The sequence below is a fragment of the Gopherus evgoodei genome, chromosome 6 (assembly GCF_007399415.2).
Source record: "Gopherus evgoodei ecotype Sinaloan lineage chromosome 6, rGopEvg1_v1.p, whole genome shotgun sequence".
NCBI classification, from domain to species: Eukaryota; Metazoa; Chordata; order Testudines; family Testudinidae; genus Gopherus; species Gopherus evgoodei.
Genome location: NC_044327.1, coordinates 25,333,094 through 25,357,777, shown reverse-complemented (window position 1 = coordinate 25,357,777; position 24,684 = coordinate 25,333,094). Strand labels below are relative to the sequence as shown.

General features: G+C 39.2%; 1 protein-coding gene across 42 annotated transcripts in view; it reads left to right on the top strand.

Moving 5' to 3' along the window:
- Window positions 1-24,684, top strand: part of PTPRD (protein tyrosine phosphatase receptor type D) — a 1,707,428-nt gene that overhangs the window by 1,584,122 nt on the left and 98,622 nt on the right. For 23 of the 42 annotated variants that reach the window (XM_030566317.1, XM_030566315.1, XM_030566314.1 and 20 more), the window contains 4 exons: window positions 2,592-2,606; window positions 6,589-6,701; window positions 14,355-14,474; window positions 16,535-16,632. In XM_030566317.1, coding sequence (XP_030422177.1) covers window positions 2,592-2,606; window positions 6,589-6,701; window positions 14,355-14,474; window positions 16,535-16,632 — 346 coding nt within the window. The remainder of the gene's footprint in view (window positions 1-2,591; window positions 2,607-6,588; window positions 6,702-14,354; window positions 14,475-16,534; window positions 16,633-24,684) is intronic. The other 19 variants (XM_030566329.1, XM_030566309.1, XM_030566307.1 and 16 more) reach the window with 5 other exon arrangements.

The window sequence follows — 24,684 nt, the reverse complement described above, 5'->3', positions numbered from 1 at the left end:
GAGAGATGCCAAATCTGAGAGATTTTAGGCTTTCTTCTTCAGCTGTGAGTGTGCAGGCTAAATGTCATCCAAGCTTAAATCAAGAGGATTAGTACTTCTAAAAATGAATGGGAAAAATATTGGACCGCACCCTCTGTCACTGAACATAGTTGCATTCTGAGATCCTTCATGCTTAAGACTGATTGAGGTACTCAGTACAGAAGTAAGAGTTTTTTGTCTTAAATTGGTCGTAAACCCAGCTGAATTATGATGTGATAATAGAAACAGTGGTACTCACTCCACACTCTTAATGAAGGGAAAGAATCATGCTGAGAAAGCTTCCTTAAACATTCTGAACAGACATTCCTGTCTTTAGGATTTAGTAGTCTAAGTGAATTTACTGGACAAAACTCTTTGTTTACCCTTGCTTTTCTTGCTATACTCTTGCCCTTAAGAAAACTGTTTTTTGTTGATTCAGAAAAAAGAGAAGCAGGTAATATATACTCAGAGAAAATCAGAACTGTATCGAAAATTTCCCAAGAATTCTATATATTTAAATAACATGACAACATGAAGATAAAAATCATACTAATCTATTTTATCTGGCCTCTGCGTGTGTTGCATCATCTTGGATTCACTTATTCACCATTGGCTATATTTTGTGTCCATTAAGCCCCTTTTGGTCACACTCCCCCCCCCCATGTCAAATTCTTTGTTAAATTCAGTGTGAATTTCAGCAATTAATGTAGGGGAATCCAGAGGAAACTAAATTGATGAAAGATACATGTATGAGTGGAAGGGGTACGTTATACAACTTTAAACTCTCCTTATACTCATTCATAGCCATACCACAGCCCAACTTGTGCAACAACACAGGGCAGTATAGGAGCATAAGACACCTTACATCAGTGAGTCAGCTACCCACATAAGTGAGGAAGGGGAAGCATTCTTCACGCTCCCAGTCCTGTGCAGGTGGACAGAGAATGGATAGAGTCTTGGCTTTGCCTCCAGCAATGCACCAAGCAGCATAGCTCTGCCAGAGCACTGGAGGATAAACATTGCATCAGGTATAGGCTTGCTACAAAATACGTCTCCCCCAGAGCAGGAGGATAACTGATGGGCAGACTGCAACTCTGAGAGTCACAGCTTATCACCCAGGGTGGTGTTAGGGCAGTGCAATAACATGCTGCCTCACATGCAGGGCACTTGTTAAAGCTACAAGATAGCCCTTAGATTCACTTGTAAATTTGGCCATATGAATTTAACAGCACGTGTCTTACAGGGAGAGGAAAATGTTAATTAATAAATGTTAGAAATCTCTAAAAATTACCCAACATCTCAGTATTTGCCAGAGCTAGAAAGAAATTATGTATTCTGCTGAAATATGAACTTTCACTGGTGTTAAATTCTCTTGTCTGTTTTCTGTGTTTCTGGAAGCTTATGAGATACCTAACTTTAAACCCACCATGGATGCAAGGCTAGATGTTGCTCATCCTGGAACTCGCTTTAATCAGTGTTGTTTCTGGGAGACATTCCATGTTTAGGAGACAGAAAGAAACATTTCTTTGGCAGGTTGAATTTTGTTTAAATGCAGCTATGTGAATCTGCTCAGAGGCTTGGAATGACAATTTAAATCCTTTTGAACCCAGTGGAGTTTTGCCAGAACAAGTAAGGACTGAATAAAAACTTAGCAAGGAACTCTGGATTTGTGCCACAGTAACTTGATTCCAAGGAAAAAATGGAGAGACTCTAAAAAAAGAAAAAAGAAAAAGATCTGGGATGTTGCAGGGCATTATAAAGATTTTAGTACCCATTGTAAGTAATAGGGTCATTGCAGCTTCCAAGCAATAAAATCTTTGTAGCTCCCCACATTATCATGATGATACACTGTATTTTTGGTATTTGGGAATAGTTTCAATTATGTGACCTGTTGATAGCAAGTAATAAAGTCTTTTTCCAGTTCCACCCATTTTTATAGTCATGCACTATAGATCTAAGATGAGCTATTTCTTTTAAAGCAAAAAAGAGTATTTAATATTTTATTGGAGAAAGTTTTAGGATTACCTTACTTGTCAAGAGACCTTTTAAAAATAATTTCTGACATTTTATTACCTAGTTGCATAAAACTGGATAAAAATCTTTTGTAATTTAGTGCAAGTCTTAGTTACTCTATAGGAATATCTCATCCATTTAGCCTTCTCTTAATGAAAGAAGTGTTACACTAAACTTCCCTGTACCCAGGTTAGATGAAAGTCTTTTCTCTAGCTTGTAAGTAAAATTCAAAAATATATCAAGCATCTGTAACCTCCTGGGATGTAATTGATTGTGGGATTATTTTGTAGGTGCTGACCAAAAGGGAATGTGATATTAATACAAAAAATATTTTCTTCAGCAGCAAAAGACTCTTTGAACTTAACCTTTTGTCCTCCATTTATTCCATGATTAGAAGGCATTAAATGTTTTGATGAGCTGTCATTCTGTAATTTATGTAAGTTATGTATCCTCATTGTAAAACACCATTTCTTGAATCTCCTGTTGTCATGGTTACTCTACTTGCCATTGGCCAACTAACATTTAACCCTTTTTCCCCTCTTTGCTGCGTTAAAATGGAGCAGTAAACCTGACAGGTGAGAAGTGAAGAATAATTGCCCTCCATTTACACCAAAAAAGAAAAAAAAGAGAAAAAAGTACAGACAGTTCATCACGATGATGATTTAAAACAGAATTTTTGTCAGTCTAAATGATCATGGACAGATACATATAAAATATAAAGACAGCCTGATAGTGCTCTAGATATTTTATAGCGTTTACAACACTGCGAAGGCATTTATAGCAGTGTTTAATCTTTTAACTAAAATAAGTGTTGTTGTTGTTTTTCCATATCTTATGTTTTCCTCAGTTACAATTTCAGGTGATAGTGCAAATCAATTTATGAGAGTTCTTTGGTCAAGTTTAAAATGGTGTTCATGTCTCAAAATGGAGCTTCAGAAGAATTGGGAAATTATGTACTGCAATGGGTTAATGAACTTTTAACAACCTGGATGCAATCCTGACTTACAGTAGGTCACAAGTAAAAATAAAATGATGATCTCATCCTATTCCTTAGAGGGTAGTTCTCCACATCATAAATTCTTTTGAATCCACACAATCTGATGCAATTACTGTAGCATTCTCTGGTCTAGAGAGAGACAGAATTAGAATAACTCTAATTAAAACAAACAAAAATACATTGTTCTACAGTAAGTGCCCCAAACGCTGCAGTTTTAGCATTACTGTAGCATTTGAGGCTATTTATGTTTACTCTAACATTTGAAGCTATTGTAGGATACTATAGTGCTTTTTAATATAGAAACGGAGGTTGTGCAGGTCAAAGCTGATATACAGTAGCCGAACTATATGTGGAAAAATGCAAATTATGTCTGCCTCTAGGCAGTTCTCGTAGTCCTTCACTTTTAAGAGCACCAGATATAAATAAAAATTCTTCCTAACAATTGAAAGAAAATGGAATACACATATCAATGTAAAAACATTAATGGATTTGGTACTAAATTTGGATAAATATTTATCCACAGTTTTGTATATGTAATGAATTAACAGTTCAGCCACCCAAATTTGTAGATTTAGATCATTAACTAAATGTCTTGCTACCCATTTTATACACTCAATTTCCATTTGCTCTTGCAGATAAAGGTTTTGTATGTTAAAAAAAATAAAAAGAAAAAATGCCTTTTGAAGCTGGATTGAGGTCCTCTAAGAAATTTAGCCCAGTGACATTTACTTAACTGAATTTTCATGCAAATCTGTTTTACCGCCTTTTTCAATGAAAGTATCTCTTTTTTTTTTAATGAAACTGCATGTCTAAAAGTACTAGAAGTGAGGGCTTGGCAGCCATGGAATTCTTCTGGAAGCATATAGTGGTGTGGTTATAGAGTAGAATGTTCTGTATCTGCTCACTGAAGGCCTTGCATAGCACCAGTTGTTTTAAATTTTGGATGGCATGTAAATGTTTCACTGATGCTCACCAACCACTTTATTAAATAAATGAAAGGTGTAGAACTTGTGGAGTTTGGGACCTTTTACATTAATTCCTAGGACCTCAATTTTGACACCCAGGCTTATTGTCCATCTATCCAGGATTTTAGAATGGCACACATCACCATGGCCTCTGAACTATGCTGACTAGTGCCAACTTGTAAATAGACCCACTGATTTCATGAACCAAAATGTGCAGTAGTGTGGATCCCTGTGCAGCTTTTTATTTCATAAAGTTTTAAGGTGATTTCATTGGGGCTACTCACTGAGTGAGGTACTACTAATGGATGACATCCTGGCAAAATGTCCATGGACTTCACTTGTGCCAGCTTTTCTCCCAGTATGATTAAGGATGGCAGAATCTGACTTTATAATTTTATCTCTGACACTGATCTGTGGTCTGTTTGGTTGAACCTGACAAGAATTCAAGAAGACTGATTCCTTCACAGTCCTAGAAGTCTATTCACGGGAACTGTTTCCCTGCAAGTTACCTTTCTTTAGGTCTGTAGGAGGCGAACTGGGGCTCAATCAGTTTTGTGGGGCTTGTAGTACATAGAGAGCACTTTGATACTCAGCCAGCTTGACCAGCAGAAGGACCAATAAGTGGCAAAACAAACCATTTAGGACTCAGGTACCAGATTACAAGGTTTGGGATAAATCACCTTGAAGCTGGCACAACTTTCCAGTGTCAGCGCAGTATATGGTTATGCCAGGCTCTGTGGGTTGGCAGGGGCTAAGATTAATATGGGAATAATACATTCAACCGCTAGAGAAAGCACTGACTCACATTCCTGTCAAGTGACTCCTTGTTATCAACAAAGCTGTGGGTCCAGAGTGAGCAAAGACTCCCCAGGATTGCCATACCTGTTGCCTTTGTGGCTGAGGGGAGTGACATAGAAGAATGAGGGGTAGACTGAAGGAATCGCTTCTTCATCCTTCTCAAAACAATTTTAAAAAACCAGTTTCTTGTACCATCACTGAAGGGAGGAGCAGCCATGCTAAGGGTTTATCTGGAGTATAAATTCAAGAGTCTTGCATTAAAACTCTGGAATTATTTGATTTTCACAATCTGATCTTGGAAGTCTTCTGCATATCGAACTTCCACTGAAGTTAACAGAGGTTCCATACTTCAAGAGCTTGTGATATTAAGACACAATTTGCACAGCATATTAAGGCAACCAGAGGGGAAATTTGGTCTTGCTGAACAAATTGTGTATCTTCAATATTAAAGACAAGCAAAAGAAATTGCCCACTATCATCTAAAATAGAGGTAACCATAGTCCATAGCTAAAATTGACAAGATTCCTTCCTACCCCATCACTCTTCTCTTTCCCATCACATCATGTCCTAATCAGTGTTACCACTCACTGCTCTGCCTGTAATACCTGGACAGAGAAGAAGTGAATTTAAACTGTTTTAAGAGGGAACAGAGCAGGTTCATATAAGTTTTAGTGCCATCCAGGAGAACTAATCAGGAAAATGGCCCAAGAGTGTGATGTCAAATAAAATGCAGGACACTTGAGAAAGGTATAGCTGTACTAACTCTTACGCCCACCTCTCCTCCCTTACTTGAAATTTGGCTTTTTGCCACCTTCAACCTCACTACTTCTAAAAAAAAATTTAAAAAAAAACAGAATGAAAATGCAAATCAGTAGGTATTCTGGAACCCAATACAGTTCTCCTTGGCTGACCTCAGAGAATGGAACTCTCAGACAGTATGAGCCCATTCTGACATGAGACCCATAAGAGCTAAAAAGCATAAAGATGTCACATTTCTGAGGCAAATGGGACCTACAGGGCTTTTTCTGTCTCTTCTGCCCATTGCATTTACGGAGGGTTTTTCAGGAGCATTAAAATTCCATTGAAAGTCAATGACAGTTAGGTACCTAACTCCCATAGGCACTTTTTGTAAACCCTACCCCTAATTTGATCAAAAGCACTTAAATTGAATAGGGGCTCTTTGATCCTGGAAAGGATTGGGGCCATGGGTGTTCTGTGACTCACCCTGTTACAGAACTGAAATATTGAGAACTGAGCTCTTATTCCCTAGAAAGTGAAAGCAACAGTGTTCTGGTATATTATCAGCAACCCTGAAAGTCCCTAATGAATAAAAGCTATTCATAAATAAAACAGTACAGAGCTGTGTGTATTAAAACATGATGAGAGCAAATATAGCATCTTCATATGTTATTCACAATTACATAATTAAGATTTAAACAAATATATTTAAAAAAGCTGTTAGGTAGCTAGCTTTTAAGACAGAGACAAAGTGGATTTTCTGAAGTTTCCCATTGATAGCCCATAACTGTTAATTATTCTAGTCCCATGAATGATGAACTGGAGGATCAGGCTACTGCTAAATGCAATTACTCCAACCCAATGTTTTCGTGTTTAAATTTCCTTTAACCATGTAAATTGTAGCTGCCTTAACCACCATGATGCACACAATTGTTTTATCTTATGCTTTGACTAGTGAATACTCTTAAAAAGAAGCAGTATCAAATAGGTCAGACAAATATATTTGTGTAGTTAACACTTAGGATCTTATGTGTATTTGTGTTTACTTTATCCTTGCAGGAAGAGGGCTGAATCTGACTCTAGAAAAAGCAGCATACCCAACAGCAAGGAAATTCCTTCTCATCATCCCACAGATCCAGTAGAGCTGCGACGCCTTAATTTTCAAACTCCAGGTAAGACGCAGAACTCCCCCATTTACAGCACTGTGACCATTCACGGTTTTCAACAATATTTCTTTAAATGGCATTGCTGCTAGAGAACTAAGTTGTTAAATGTTGAATTCTTTAGTTTTTACCAAGTTCTTTATATTGATTAATGATGAGATTTTACAGTGTGTTTCTTACTAATAGTTTTGGGAATAATTTCTTCTAACTTCCGCAGTTTAAGAAAAATCCCATATTGAACTAATTAACGGAGACTCTATTAACTTAAGCACATTTTTTTCCTAGAAACAATTTATATATTCTAAATAACAATGAAGAATACTAAAAAAGATAGGGGGCTGGGATATTATTTCCTCCCTATTTATTAATTGTGTGCATCTGACAATACTTTGTGTACAAATATTCCCTCTTTCCACTGCAGAGTCAGGTAGTCAGTTTCCCTTGGTTTTGTATGTGTCTTTTACATGGCAGAAAAGAAGAAAACAATTTTTAACATAGGAAAATATAACTGCAAGAGAACAAAAATTGGCTGCAAGTCTCTGGAGCAGGTGTTTTCCCTGAAACTATTTTTAACTCATTTTTGTTTAAATTGACTAGATTTCTAGTTGACAGTGTCCCTTTCAGGGATTGGTTTACTAAAACTGTGAGAACCCTTTAATGGTGAAGGGTACTGCTTATAGGAATCATGCATACTTCTCATATTCACTGTGCACAACACTGCAGTCTCTTTAAGTGTCTGGGCCATGCACATTGTGGATGTGCAGAATAAAAAGGCAAGATTAGCTGGAAAAAATAGTCTTGTCTTCTAAAACAGGAGCAGTGTGTGAGGTCGAAAGGGTATATTTATATATAACTATTCCTGAGGTATAGGAATGGCATGTTGCAAAATATCTTTAAACCTACTTTATATCCACTTTCCTCTTTTTAGTATGTTTAATCTTGTTTTCTTAATGGGAGTAACTTTGACAGCCAAGCACAGGATAAGAAGAAAATAATGTGAGTGACAATGGAATTTTTATCACCCTTGTATAGATGGGTTGATATTTTATCTTTGGAATTTTCTTAATTTTGATGGTGATGTGTTTCAGTAGACTTTTTTTTTTAATCACAGTATGATTTAAATGAAGTTCCAAGCTTAATTCTGATTGATTGCTTTTACAATCTTCCTGATTTACCCATAACAATGTACAAAAATCAGTGCTAGTACTATAAATTCTGTAGTGTAAGACATGAACACAGTCATGCCTTCAGCAGCTACTAGTGAACTCCCTGACCAAGAAGATCCTACGTTTATTAAGCTCTTTGCTACAACACATTTTGGTCCTCTCTGGTAACTGTGGAAGGGGAGGAACTATGTAGCCACTTTTTTAAGGCACTTTTATGCATTTAAATGCATAAAATCAGGAAATTAAATAGAGATCCTCAGAGATTTACTAAACCACACAATATATGCACACAATTTATCTCAAAAGAGTTAACTGAAGTCCCAGCACTTAGTCCTGACCTATTACTTATTAACGCTCTGTGATTTATCCATCATCTTTACTACATTCAAAAAACAGTTAATGCAAAGGTGAGATTTTGTATACAAATGCACAAAAGTCAGAAAAAGAAAAAGTTATGGTTCTTACAGATTAACTCCCATCATATATGTTCTAAAACAGATTTCCAAATTCATTGCTCCCATAGGCGTAATGGGCAGTGTGGACGGTTTAATATTACTTCATACCATTTTCTTTTTTTTACTTTTGTGTGTTTAAATTTGTAGTCTTAATCTTGCATTTATGTTTAGTTTTTTTCATATTTTAAAATAAAGTAGGGGAAGAGGCTGCTCGTGCTTAATAACATTAGAATGTAATGCTGTACATTAGCTCTTGTAGACACTGTAGTTTTACCTCATTGCTCTGGAAAGAACTGGAGATGAGTGAATTTGGTCCTTTCTTTGCAACAGCTGTTGATGTGAGATAGACAGTTTTCAGTGAAGCAGGCTGTGAAGCCACAATTCATTGATATTATTAGACCTGTCCCTTGGCAACAAACCCTATTTGTAAAACGAAGTCTGATTTTCAGGCACTTGTGGCTTGCAAATAAAATCATTATTATTTCTATCGTGGTAGCACCATGGCCCCCCATCAAGGATCAGGAGCCCATTGTGTTAAGTACCATACAAACAAGTAACAAAGGAGACAGTTTCTGCCCTAGGCGGTTTGTCTTGTCCTGGTTTTAAAAGCATGTTAGAAGGTGTTACTAACACATCCTAAGGGTGAGATCCTGGCCCTGCTGAAGTCAGTGTCACTATTTCCATGAGGAAGCATAAACTCATGTTTAATTCCCATTGACTTTAATGGAGCTATGATTTCACCATAAAACTATGTGTACGGAGCAAGTGAAGATGCCATTATAGCATTGGTAGGCATACCTGTACTAGCTTTAATCTAGCTAGCATAGATAATAATAGTAGTGTAGACATTGTGGCATGGGCTAGCAACCTGTCAACAACACATTTTTAAATTCTACTCAAACACAAAGCCAGCAAGATGAAATAAAAAGAGGCCCTATGTTCATGGGAACCATATTTTTTGTCCTTCCACATTTTTCCCTTTAAAAAAAAATAGGCAGTAGAATGTGGGGCAGAGGATTGTGTTGTGTATATTTTATTGAAGCATTTACAATCTCCCTCATACAAAGGTCTTGTCTACACTATACAATTTTATCCCGTCTGAACACAGTTACCAACAATTCTATTAAGTGATGCAGTGTCGAACGTGTTCTAGCAGTCGGTATGCACCAGGACAATAAGACTCCAGGGAGGCAGAGGATGTGAAGAGGATATTTATTTGTTTATTTTATTTATTTAGATTTTTGGAGCACCCACAGTGTGTTGGGTGCTTTCCAGACACAGATGAATACAAAATCTCTGCCACTGAAGGAGTACCATCAAAAATAATCATTTTGTTTCCTAATGAACTGATACTGTGGAGCAATTCAGGAGACAATTTGAACTTAAATTGAAATGTTTAGCTCACTAATCTCTTGTTTAATATAGTTACTAATGGGGGTAGAGATCAAAAATAAATTAGACAATGTGAGGCAGAGGATCATTAACCCACCCCACCCCCAGTGTTTAAGGGGAAAACACATGCCTGTCAAAATAGAAATTTAGTAGATGTGCTTCCACTTGGAGATGATAATGGAGTGTGTACTGGAATTCCCTGTATTCATAACAACAAACCTTGATAAAGAGTAATGGGTGACAAATGCTTTGACTGTTTGAAAGACTCAAAACAATAACTTGTCAGATGCCCCAGACACAATTTTGCAAAAAAAAAAAAATTATGTTTTTAATCTTAAACCTCAAATGTATTTTGTCTAAGGGTGGGTCAAGTGGGATGTCAATGTCAAGGTTTCACCCTATTGGATTAAGATGCATTTGAATTGCATACCATATGAGTAAAAGCACCTTTAATGTAACTGTTTTAATATAACCATTTGAAAGCAACTATGTGGACTGTGGCTAGTATTTATCTTCTAGTTCAACGTCAGGGCTTTTGTATTTTATTAATGATCAAGTTGAACCGGTGATGAAAATACTAATACAATATGAAGTCACCGTATGAATCTAAATTCAGAAGTGCCAGAACAATAAAGCTTTTAGTTTCCTATCACTTTTCTTCATGTTTTATCAGTAAAGAGTAGTGTTATTAGGATAATTCTCATTTTATTCTGAACACAGAGGATCATATTCATCTCTGGCTTCACTCCATTGCAACAAGCAGTTACACCATGGATAAATTTGGCACTGTGTCTTAACATAAGGGAATAGCCCACAGTTCTACATCTGAGAAGAAGATCCTGTCTCCATATGTGCTTTCCATACTAATGTACATTTGTTAGATGGGTCCATATGCCAGCAAGTGGGTCACATCTGTGCCAAGTTTTCTTTGAGTCAATATGAGAAAGCCCAATCTCCCAACAGCATAAGGGATTTCAGTTTATAAGTCTATCATTTTCTAAAGGTGGAGGGGCAAGGGTGAAGGAGAGCCATAGTCTTGCTATTCTACCCCAAGTTTACTAGAAAATATGGCATTAAAATCATTAACCTGGAAAGCACATTTTATAAATCACTAAGCCACGTGGACAAAGACTAGTGTGTCAGGGTAGGAACTTAATTACGTCTTCACAAAAGATTTCATCGAATGACATCTACAGGAAGGAGAAGCTCTGACTTACACAAAGTAAAGTGGCTGATTTGAAATTGTTTGAAATTTTCTGAGACCCAAGGCTCAGAAAAAGACTCCAATCTGCTTGTCAGCTGAGGAACAGGATTGATTTATTCCTGACAAGTCACTTTTTGTTTTTCATTTAAGTACAAAATGTGTCACACTCGTAAATAATTTGTGTAATTGGACACCAATTAAACAATTATCTCATTATAGCACATTAGTTAAATAAAAAGATGCTTGAAATTCAAGGAAAATAAAGAAAATTATAACAGCTTTGAATTCAAAGATTTACTCATGTTTACGTAAGTAATTCTTCACCGTATCCTTGTGGGGAGAGTTATTCAAGGAAGCTGCACCATTTTGTTTCCAAGATGAAAAAAAACAAAATAAAACAGGTCAACTGGAAAATAGCAAATTAAACACAAGGGGAAAATTGATGTTTGGATTTATACATCTGACTTGCAAGTTAGCAGGGCTATCCTCTCATTGTATACATGCAATTCCTATCCATATTCGTGAGAGTTATGTCAGCACTGAAGGGAGAATACAGGCTTGTCTGTTTGGGGAAATTAACCAGAATAGCTCACATTTGAACACCCTTTTCCAGAATAAAAGTCACTTTAATTCCAGAATCATTGCTCCGCTTTGGGAGTACACTAATTATTCTGGAATGGAGTTTATTTTATTCCAGAATAGCGTCTCTTCCCAAGGAGCTGTTGTGGAATAACTATTAGAATGCTTTGGAGTAGCTATTCTGTTTTTTTTCCTCCATGTAGACAAATGCTGAACCTGCTCCCTCAAGTTTATTTTTACTGTAGTGACTGTTAACAAAGAATACTATACTAAGCATACCCTCCTGGAGTTCTGATGGAAGACAAATTCCCATTGATCGCTGACCAGTATTGTTGGGCCTTTAATCTGTTGCACATGCTGTACACAAGTTTTGCATTTGTGTTTTTACAAGTTTTTGGCAGAAAAAGTGCCACTTTTATTGGTTCTCCTGTTGAAAGAAACATGTCATCATGATTTTTTTTGTTTTTCTATAGTATTATATCAAATACTTATTTCAATAAATGTGTCTTTAATGATCACAGATTATTAGTTAGATGTGTGCCTGTAATATAATTAATTTAATAAAGGTTTTTGTGTAAAAAAAGAAGTCAACTTTCCAATATGTTTGTTTTTTAAAAGCAATTATTGTGTGATCACAGCTCAGTGTTCTATGTAATCTCTAATTTATCGTTTATTCATGAGGGGCTTATAAATGTGGAGCTGCCTTCATATCTTGAGCAAGTTTTGAACCAAATGTGTGCTCCCTAATGATATTAAGACCACAAAACGCCTTGATCTTCTGTCTTATAAATGCACAGAAGCAACAAAATAGCAAATGAAAGGCTCCTTTTGTATTTCTTCTTGATTTATAGTACAATTCACCCCAATGCAGAGAGCCTACGTAAGGCCAGGTGCTTGGTTACATTCTGCATTAAGGGTGGAATCCTGGCCCCATTGAAATAAAGATCAAAATCTCCATTGACTTCAGTGGGATCAGGCTTTCACCCATAGGATTTAAGTGTGGATTAAGTGATTGATGCAGAGGTCTGTTCACCTGCACTGGGGTGAATTTTGCCTTTACTCTCCCTATTGTGCCTAAGTATTGTATCCCATATAGTATACCATGTTCCTCTAATTAGTGGTACATTTACCGCAAGACAAGCAGAAGATATTTCCACTTTACTGGAATCACAAGCTCTCGTTTAATTCTTTTTGGGGGGACACAATTATGCAGTATAAAATCACTCACTTTTTTGCAATCCTCCGCAGTACATAGGCACAAGGGCTGGTTATGTATGGAAATTCAGGTGTAACTTTGCATGATGTTGTCTTCATTGATATGAGTCAGGTCTTTGACGATATTTTAACATTTCTGTGTGCTTTAATTTCTTATCTTTTTTGTCATTTGAATAAAAAAGAAAAACAGAGCATGTCATTGGCATGTTATTCTTTTAGACCTACTAAGCATGTCAGAGGGCCTGTTCAGATGTAATTGCATTTTGTCTTATTATTTTTAATACATGTTCATAGCATATATGAAGCAAAAGTATGCATTCTGCAGGGCTGCTGAGAGCGGGGGGCAAGTGGGGCAATTTGCCCCAGGCCCCGCAGGGGCCCCCATGAGAGTTTTTCGGGGCCCCTGGAGCGGGGTCCTTCACTCGCTCCGAGGGCCCCAGAAAACTCTCGCAGGGCCCGGGCCCCCGAAGCTTCTTCCGCTCCGGGTCTTTGGCAGCAATTCAGTGGCAGGGGGCCCCTGCCGCGAGTCTTTGGGATACTTTGGCAGCGAGTCCCAGAGCAGAAAGACCCCTTGCTGCTGAATTACCACTGAAGTGGGGGCCACGCACCGCCGAAGACCCCAGGCCCCCTGAATCCTCTGGGCAGCCCTGGCATTCTGTATTGTAAAGCCATAGAAATAAGTCTGATCAGCAACCTTTTGTGTAGTGTTCTGTGTGTCAAATTTTGCCCTAGGTGCACACAACCCATGTTGATGTCAATAGGAGCCTCCTATATGCACTAGGGACAGAATGTGGCCTTAATGTGCACCCATAGCAAATAACATAATATCTCTTTAAGAACTGTGGATGCATATTAACAAAAGTACATATCTATTTGATATGGATGCATAGAATGAGAACATAGCAAAAGACCTTCAGAAATGAAAAAGTAATTATTTGTCACCTCAGTATTGCATCTGTTGTGTCTTTAAAAATAATAGCCCTACCAAATGCTATTATTGCACTTTGTAAGCTGACTGTAAAATGTTAGTTAAAGAATTTTAAGTATTGTTCAATTATAGGATCATAAAATGAGTCCTGGCAGAAGGGGTTTATGTTCAAGTAAGAGCCAGCCAATTAATTTTAAACGTTATCTGTAAGTTTCCTGCTTAGAAAAGTTTTATGCCAATTTTCACTCTGCACCAAATGTATACTACAAAATCATCCTTTAGAAATATATCGTGAGAAATTTAAATGGTAATAGATGCTCAACTTTAGAAGTGCAAATGGGTACCTCTGTAATGATGGCTATAAATAAGACCAGTTAAAAAAGGACTAACTATGATTTGATTAATCAAATAGCCTAATAATGTATCCACAATTTCTGACTCTTTAAAATGACTAAATACCCTTCACACTGAGCTAAGTATTGAGATCCAAGTTCATGGTGTTGTTGAAAAGGATAGGTTCACTAATTAACAGAGACACCCACCTTCTTGTTTACAGTAGAGAGATTGGACCTCTGGATATTTTCTTCTGAGTACAGTTTCCAGGCAATGGTTTTGTGCATGTCAGAAGTGCACGTGTGTGTGTGTATGATTGATTGATTATGATGGCCTTCTACTACTGTTACTAATTTGTTTCCCGTTTCCAATTGGCTTTACTTTTTACAGCTTTGAGCAGTAATTCAGTCCCCTACGCTTCCCTGATTGGCTCTGTGTCCTCCCTCTCTAGCCAAACTACCACTCAGTCCTTATATGATAATAACTCTCTCCCACGATTCGCTCGAAAAGGTCTAAACATCTTTGTCTCTATTATTTTCTTTGTTCAAGCACTGTTTTAGATGTACATCAGTCCACCTCCATTTCTGGATAAGTCTAGAGTTTTCTTGTGCCTTTTCACTCCCATACTTTTCATTGGGGTGCTTGATCTGGATCAAATCAGTTTAATTATTAAAAGAAGTCACCCACCCTTTCAAAAATGAATGTAACATAGCCCTTAATTTGACAGCTGAGAAAATGGGAGACTCCAGAATGGATATAGATAGAGTTTTGGCTACTAATTTCATACCTATAACTTCCAAAAAATATCCCCAATATTCCTGGATCCTCCCCTTAGTTCAATTGACTGACAGCATCTATAATAAAACCTCACAGTGGCAGAATCATTGTGCAGGTAGCATTTGACTAAATGAGTGTAGCATTTCTGTGTAATGTACAAGGCTCAAATGATTAGGATCAGTGCTGCTGGTCCTTCCTATGTACTGAAGTTTATTAATTGGTTACTGAAATACCACAAAATCATTTAATGAAGTGACCATATCATAATCCCATGGTCATTGAATGGTGTGGTAGTAAATGCAAGTTAGGTGTCCCACAGAACACTACTGAGATTCATGGTGACAAAGCAAACTGAAATGTGCAACATGGCTTCCACTTTGAGCCCCCTGTAGTCATCATTGTTTTCTTTTGTAATTTCAACAGATCCTGGGGTTCACTAGTTTAAATTTTCTAGCCAGCTGTGGTTTCTCCCTGCAAGTGGTTATACAGGCTATTATGTTCTAGGCCTGGTAAAAGTAAACCTGAAGAAATAAATGTAAGCCATTTTGGGGCAGGCCAAATAAACTAATTGGTTGGAAAAACATGGCCACAAGGAGTGGGCTGGCAGATCTTCAGCTGGCAGGCTGTGCTAGTTGGCCCCACATCTCTTTCTGCCTTTTTTCTCTCCCTCTCTCTTCCTTCCTCCCTTCTTCTCCTCCCTATCCCCATCTTTTTTCCTCTCTCTCTTTCACTTTCTCTTTTGTTCTGTATCTTCATCAACAGACAAAGATGTTTACACCTGAAGTAGATTGTAGGTACTTTTGGGGGTTGATAATGGGGCTGCGGGGTAAGATCATTTTAAAGTACTAGTGCAGACAGATATGTGTTTCCAGCTGAATTGTACAACCCCTGTCTCTACAATCTGCTACTAGTGAAAACATTTTTGAAGCTCTAGTTGTCTGATGTCCAATCTTGTCTTTAGTGACTGTTGTCTATAAGCAGTGATGCATGTTACTCTAGTCATACATAGTTGCATGTGAATGTCAGTCATCTCTAACCTTCATAAAATATTAAAGCTATCTTAAAGTATTCCTGATCTGATTTAGTCAGAATGTATAGTCAGTCCTTCAGTCCTTGAAACATTGTTATTAGTCCTTTCTAACTATCTAGCTATCCATTTCATTTTTATTTTTATTTTTATTTTATTAATTTATTTGGGATTTTTTATTTTATTGTATTTTATACCATTTCCTTTGCAGGTTCAGGTGTCTCCGGTTACCCTGGTAACCTTCATTCTCCAAGTTAGTTTTCCTTGATTATGCATAAGTCACTTTGTTTTCTGTCAAAATACTATTCTTTCCCCTTTAGGCCTCTTTCAGTGTCTATTTTCTCAGCTCACCTTTCATCATCTAATTCAACACAGTTTCCATTTCATACAGTGCAGGAGAAGGAGTTTGAAATGACATTAAGAGTCATTACTCAAAGCAGAAGTCAACATCAGGTCTAACTGTCTCATTTTTTCTTGCCTAGCTAACCTCATTGACTCATGGCACAATAACACTTTCTTTTACACTAGGAATGTTAGCTTTGGGAACATGCTTGGTGACTTTTTTTTTTATTTGACTTCAAAGCTCATCTCTCCAGAGCATGTCCTGCTTTGAGTAACCAAACTATCTGCCTGCTTCTTTCACATACAACATCTTTTCAACTTGCATATTTCTAGCCATTCTAACTACTGTATTCTCTAAATTTTAGAATGATGCAATCTCTTTGATTTATTTTAAATTCTGTTTTCGTTCTCTCTCTTTCAACAGGTATGGCTAGCCATCCTCCAATACCTATCTTGGAACTTGCAGATCACATTGAAAGATTGAAAGCTAATGACAATTTGAAGTTCTCACAAGAATATGAGGTAATTTTCTCAATGTTCTTTTTCTTACTATTCTTAACATTATCCCTGGTTTCCTCTTTTCTATCCTCATATGTGATAATTATACCCCTGGATTATTTCAGTTTTACATACCATTAGAGCCATGATGGGGCAGGTACCTTTGTTAAACTGACTGATGTAGTGATGTGGCTACTTTGCTCATGGGAGATTCCTTTTCATAAGGTTGTTTGTCATATATACTTTAACAGTACATGCACCAAGTAGTGTACAAATTATACAATGCTTGGACTATTTTGAATACGTGAACTCCGGTTGATTGTAGGTTAAGAGCACCCAAGTTCCTTTCAGAATTTTTATGGATAAGGATCATTCGTGGCACACATTAGCAAGACAGATACAATACCAGCTGCAGTGGGGGAATTATGGTCCATTGTGTCAGTGTTGCATGCATTAAATATTCTGTAATTGCCCGAAGTCATGACTAAGCATATAGCAGCTCCAAGCAATTGTCTTCTGTCCTTTCAATAATCCATAAATTGTAGTACAATGGAATGCAACAGGAACACCGAAACCAATTATGGGCCATCATGTCAATAATCCATGGAGACGTGAATAGACACTGCAGACAGCAATGACCTCTCATGTCAATAAGTTTTGGATGAAGGGAATTTAATAGCATCCATTAAACACAATAAACCATAATTGCTCCTTCAAGGCCAATTATGGTCTGTCGTGTCTATCAGACCAGGAGTGCTCCTTTAGTATGGTTATGGTGTGTCCTATCAGTGATCCATGAATTAAGGACTCTCTGAATAGTCATTGATACAGTGCTCCCTTTACAATCTGTCATGTCAATAGTTAATGGTTTAAAACTCCTTTAGAATGCCATGACATGGTAGACCATAATGGCAGTGAAGAAACCATTACTACCCAGCTAGTTAGCTGTCATACACCTAGGATACTGTGGGACCAACATAAATAATTATTCTTATCTACTCTCAGATATCTCGTAATTGATATAATTTGTAATGCACCTATTTCATTAGTGTCCAGGCCCCACAGATTAAGCATTGACACTCTCAAGAGTGACAGCACTGAGGCAGACCTTTACAAGCTTCTACAAGTTAACATTTCATTTTCTGTGGAGTGAATTGCTTGTTTACGAGAGGACAGGCTGAAAGCACCATTTATTAATTTTATTTTATAAAGAGCTTTTGTATAACCTTTTGCATAATTATTTTTCCTCATTAACATCGCTTTAAAGCTAACTCCAAAGGTTGGAACATGTAAATACCCAGTGTATTTAAATAACTTGGGCAAGAAAGATTTAAACATTTACTGAGCATTTACTATTACAGTACAGAACTACGCTTGCTTTTCATCTGATGATACACTGGTAAAAACTACCTAAAGACTACTCTGAAAAATAATCTTGTTACCGTCAACAGAAAATACAGATTCTGTGATTCAGAAAAATAAGTTTATTTGCACAGTATCTCAGGGTTGCTATTTAATGCCACATTCACCAAAATGCAGGAGTGAATTTTTATTGTACTATATGAATCTATAATGTTCTTGATTTTGGAGACTGCAATATAAAAAGAGTGAAAGCAGATATTTTATCTGTCATTTAGTATCCTAAACTTGGCAATCATTTTCTTCCTTGTTCAGAAACACCTGCTAAAACTCACAATAATGTCTTTGTATAGAGTAAATTCTGAAATATGCATCTCATTGTCACTTTCTATTTCAATTCACCTGAGTACAGAGACTCACAATGTAAATCTTGAAATCAAGCAGTGAAATGTACTGGATATAAGAAAATATTTTGAACCTTTAGAAAATTGAGGTGTTTGAAACTACCACTTTTCTCTGCACAAATACTCACCACTTTTAGCTGCGAACCCACTCTAACTTCACTGTGAATAAAACAATAATTTACCCCAAAGTAAAAAATACCCTCAGGCTGTTTTAACTTGGCACAGGAAGACCATCGCTGTATTAAGGCTATAGGAAGATCTAAGAGATGGACAGGTGAGCTGTAACCGGTGTGTGGATCGGCTGCACTCCGACCTCTGAGCCTTGGGTATTGTGAGTTGCCTTAGTGAAGACAGTCATGCCATCCTGTAAGAGTTTGCTTCAGTACTATTCAGACAATGGGCCAGATTCTGAAGCCAGTGAAAGTTCTACCTGAGTAAGGAATTTGGATTTTGGCTTAATGTAATGCCAGGCTCTTAATTGGAAAGTCAACATTCATCATAAAAAAGTCAACATTTGCTAACAGATTCCACAATTATTTCCTATTCTAAGTATAAGGAAATGTTATAGCTTCTCAGAAACAACTGTGCTGGCAACACTGTTTTTTAATAAATAACTGACACTATAGCAATTCACATTTTTTGGTACAATGTGTATTAAAGTACACAGTCCAGGCATTGATTCGCCAACATTTCTTTAGCATTGTGCAGAGATGATACATTGAAGTATAAGATTGAATGTAATTTAACAGCCTTGCTGTTTCATATATGTATGTTCTTTAAATCAGTAAAAGAACCCAGAACCTTAGCCAGTTACAGCCAGTGCCCTGGGTTATTTTTCATTCTTGTATCGCTTCTGTCAGATACCAACAGCTGGCTCTCCTACAGCTTCATACTGTTTTGTGTATCTGCCCAGTTCTCTACTTAATATTCTAGCAAAGAAGAGTAGGTATTTAGCATTGAGCAGTTATAAAATCAGCATTTAAACATGAGCAGCAGTAGGGAAGTCAGGCTTCCCACTCATTATGCCCCTAATGTACCTCAACCCTAATCTATAGAGATTGCCTTTTAAGATCTTTCTCTATGTCCACCCGATCTGTGGTCTCTCTTTTGTTGAGACAAGGGTATTAATTAGTGAAACTGAATTTTGTAATGTAGACTAGGAAGTGTGGACTAAGACTCCCAACCAGTTTTACTTGTGGAACTGAACAGATGGTAACACTTCAGTCGATATCAATTCAAGCTAGTCTCAAACTTCTGACTTATTAAGTGAAAGGGGCTATATCCTAGAGTCAGTCTATTGAGCCATCCGGTCTTCTTAGAGAAAGAGCAAAGTAACAAATTATGGCCTGAGTAAGTTACCTTTAATTTTCCTGAGAACAAACAAAACCCCCTCTTGTTATTTCCACTTTTGAAAAACAATGCAAATGTGATTTTACTTTTCCCAAACAGTTCCATGATTAGTCTAGATTTTTTGGCTCTGCCTTGCTTCCAGTAACATTCTATGATTCGTTTTTCCTTTTAGTTTGTGAAAATTCTTAAAATTTTATTGAAGAGGTTCTTCTAACCTCAATTAAACCAAGAAGACCTAGAGCTTCATATGAGCAGGGATTGATGAACTGATTCCATAAAAATTCACATCTTCCTGATCCTAAACTCCTCATAGGGCTTTGAAGTACAATGAAACTTCTTTAAGGTTGAGCTTCATTTGGATAAGAATAATATCTTAAATAAGTTTGCCCACCCAGCCAGCTTCAGCTACACCCCCCTAATTATCTGCACATTACTTGCACCTCATATCCCATATCCAAAGACACCTGCTCCTGGTAGGATCCCTATTACTTTCTCCTTCTCAGCTACTATTTCATTTCCTTTTCCATCCCTTTTTTGTGAATTCTTCTCCCTTCTTCCTGTTCAGCTTCTCCTAAGTCCAGAGATCAGCCTCCTAGTTTGTTCCAGCTGTCTCTTGGCCCTCTTTAATCCACAGTGCTTCTCTGCTATCTGACACAAGGAAAGAATTAGAGTCAAAGATGTAAATGATTTAGATAATGGCATAGAAAGTACATTTATAAAGTTTGCAGATGATACCAAACTGGAGGGGTTGCAAGTGCTTTGAAGGATAGGATTAAAATTGAAAATAACCTGGACAAACTGGAACAAACATCATTCTGGAATGTATTAGCAGGGGGTTTGTAAGCAAAACACGAGAAGTAATTCTTCTGCTCTACTCCGCACTGAATAGGCCTCAGCTGGAATATTGTGTCCAGTTTTGGGTACCAGATTTCAAGAAAGATTTGGACAAATTGGAGAAAATCCAGAGAAGAGCAACCAAAATGATTAAATGACCTGTGAGGGAAGATTGAAAATTTGGGTTTGGTTAATCTGGAGAAGAGAAGACTGAGGGAAGGACGTGATAACAGTTTTCAAGTACATAAAAGGTTGTTGGGAGGAAGAGGAGGAAAAATTGTTCTCTTTAACCTCTATGGTTAAAACAAGAAGTAATGGGCTTAAATTACAGCAGAGGCATTTTAGGGTGGACATTAGGAAAAGCTTCCGAACTGTCAGGGTGGTTAAGGACTGGAATAAATTGCCTAGGGAGGTTGTAGAATCTTCATCATTGGAGATTTTTCAGAGTATGTTAGACAAACACCTGTCACGAATGGACTAGGTAATGTTTAGTACTGCCATGAGTGCAGGAGATTGGACTAGATGACCTCTTGAGGTCCCTTCCATTTCTATGATTCTATGTTTGAACTCAATCTAGAGGCAGGTGACAGGAGCGGTGACAGGCCTAAAGAGAACCAGTTTCATAATAAGAGAATCTCTTGATAAGGTAAAACATGTGGGAGAGGGACCTATGAAGCAGATGCTTCTGGTTTTTTGGCTGGGTAAGGAGGAGTATGTGGAGAAAAAAAAACAAATCTTAGCCAAGGTGTGAAAACCTATGGGCTTTGGCCAGTCTTGGCAATGTGTTATGAGTTTATTACTTAACATACAGTATCTTTTAGATTGTCTGTCTTTAATATAGGATTTCAAGCTTACAGTATCATCATTTTCAGCTTCCTTAATGAACTTCCGCAGTATTCAGAACTCCACATTATTCCATGTTCCTCTGTCAATGCTCCTCTAGTCTTTTCATCTGCATTTTCTCCTGCCTTTTAATTAATAGAGTTATAGTGTCTTTTAGTGCAGAACTGCACCCAGTTACATTGGTCTCCAGTCCCTGTCCATGTCTCCTCACCTGCAGCAGGACTTCTGCGTCCTGGTTTGCTCTCCTTCCTTCTCTGGCAAACAAGAGCTCTGATACCCTTTTGTCCCCACCAACAGCTCGAAGAAAGCAATTTCCCATTTGTCTTCATGCTGATGTACCCCTGTTAGCAGATGCACTTCCTAATGTGAATTGCCTAGGGAGATTGTAGAATCCATCAACCTCCCAATGTTCCTCCTGCTGGCGTAGCACAAAGCTTCCCAATGACTACCCCCAAACCTTGACACGTGGCCAAATTCCAAGTCAGAAACACGTAAAGTCATAGTCTCACTTCTGTTTATGCTGTGCTGACTGCCCACTTTGCAGTTCTACCTGTCCCATCTCTCTGAGGGAAATATGAGGTAGATGTGTACGACTCTCAAAGCCACACTTCCTTTCATATAACTTTTCCTTGCCTGTTCCTATTTTTCATGGGGGGACAAGTTTCTAAGTGTCGTAAGAGTTAATAATCTTCTAATTTGGTTGTCTGATGTTTTGTTAGTTGGGTTCCAGGAGGGCATTTTGGAAGGGTGAGGTTGTATATTTTGTTTTGCTCACCAGAAAGTTCATTTCTACCTCACACAATTGTAATTTTTTATTATATTTTACCTGTTAAATTGGTATCATATTTCAGTTGCCTTGTAACAGAGTGTTATATTTCCACATTACACTTGCACATCATTTATGTCACAGTCTTCTTTTGAATTCCCTAATTTAAAGACAAGACTCATGACCCAAATTGATTACTACAAATCTTTTGGGGCTTTCACAGTTTCAGTAGGGGTTTCATGCAATGCAGGGCCTCATATGAATTTGACAGCTGTTAAGCAGAAAGCTATATTCATTTAGAAGCTCATCTTGTCTCGTAATTCTTCTTTAACGTAATCTGTAGAATTTAGTAATACAAAGGTGTCACAAAATGAACCTGAATTGACACATTCATATGTTACCTTGCATACAATACACTGAACATAATATTTTTCTGCTACCACATAGCACACAAAATATAACCCTGCACAGGTTTTTATTTGCTGCTTGAATAGTTTTAATCTGAGGCCTTTAGTCTGTAATTTAGACAGGTGTCTGGCAGTTATACCCTTAGTGCATTAAGAAAGTGGATCCAGGTAGAAAATATTGTGCAGCTTCAGATCTTTGTTTTGGTGTGAGAATCTGCCATATAATGTATACTAATAGCAATGGTGCCCTATCTCTGCCTCTCTGAGTGTCTTAGTCTAACTGGTCAGAGGGATTGTGTATCATTTTAATGTTTCTTTTCTACCGAGCTGGTGGCAGGTCCCGGCACCGAAGCGGCGCCCGGTACCGATCAGGATCCCGGCACCGTGACAGATCCCGGTCCCGATCCCGATCCCGGCACCGATATGACTCCCGGCACCGGTCCCCGGCACCGAGACGATCCTCCGTGCCGGCCCGCGCAGACCCTTACCATCCAGGGTCGGCCCCACCATGGCCCTCGAGACAGCCGTCCGTATCTTCCCAGACGGACAGCGGGTATGCGCTGGGCACCGACAGGCAGGCGGCGCTGTTCGGTGATCCGCCGCTGCAGGACCAAGGCCCACAACAGTGGGGATTCTGGACACCCTGGGCATACCATCAGGCCCAGGGCCCCCAGCAGCTCCCTGCTAGACCGGCGACTGCGGAGCGTAGGGCCCCTGAAGCCTCGTTGTCTCGCCCCCCTCCCTCCCCGGAAGGGGAGGAAGGGTCCAAGCAGCAGGACTCCGCTACGGCTCCGGAGGCAGAGGCGAGGGCTGAGGAAGACCCTCAGTTAGACACTCTCGTGCCTGGGGTCTCATCTTCCTCCTCCCCGGATGAGGCGGTGGCGGGTACCTCCTCCAACAGTCCCCCCCTGCTGGATCTCAGGGCGCACCAAGACCTCCTCAGGCGCTTGGCTCAAAATCTGAGTCTGCAGGCAGAGGAGGTCTCGGAGATAGAGGATCCAATTGTAACCATCCTCTCTTCTGATGCTCCCACCAGGGTCGCCCTGCCCTTCATACGGACCATCCAGGCCAACGCCAATACCATCTGGCAGTCCCCGGCCTCCATCCCTCCGACAGCGAAAGGGGTCGAGAGGAAGTACATGGCCCCTTCTAGGGGATACGAATATCTCCATGTACACCCGACTCCGGGTTCACTGGTGGTGCAATCAGTGAACGATAGGGAGCGTCACGGCCAGGAGGCTCCAGCCCCCAAATCCAGAGAAGCCAGGCGGGTGGACCTCCTTGGCCGTAAGGTGTATTCGGCTGGGGCGCTGCAGCTCAGGGTCTCCAACCAGCAGGCCCTGCTGAGCAGATATGCCTTTAATTCCTGGGTGGCAGTGGACAAATTTAAGGAGCTGCTGCCACAGGATGCTCGCCAAGAGTTTACGGCCATCTTGGACGAAGGCAAGAAGGTCGCACGCACGGCCTTACAAGCCTCCTTGGACGCTGCGGACTCGGCTGCCCGTACCCTCGCGTCAGGAGTTACGATGCGTCGCATCTCCTGGCTGCAGGTTTCCGGACTTCCGCCGGAGCTCCAGCATACCATACAGGACCTTCCTTTCGAAGGCCAGGGCCTGTTTTCTGATAAGACAGACCCCAGACTCAAGAGTCTAAAAGACAACCGGGTTATTATGCGGTCCCTCAGGATGCACACCCCCGTGACGCAGCGTAGACCCTTTAGGTCGCAACAACAGCAGCAACGTAGGCCATTTTCCCAGTTCCACCAGCGGCAGAACCTTTACAGGCGCCGCGGCAGGAACGGAAGGCGCAGACAGTCGGGGAACCAAGGGGGGCAGAACCAAGGCTCCTCAAAACCCCCGCCTGGTCCTAAGCCTTCATTTTGAAGGTGCGCCCGAGGGCGCGGTAACAGTTTCCCCTATGGATCCTTCCCCCCCGTTTTCCAACCGCCTTTCGTTTTTCCTCCCGGCGTGGTCCCAAATAACATCGGACCGCTGGGTCTTGAGCATGGTGCAGACGGGATACCGCCTGCAGTTTGTTTCATTTCCTCCTTCCCGCCCTCCTTCCTCGTCCCTCTTCAGGGACCCCTCTCACGAGCAATTCCTTCGGCAGGAGG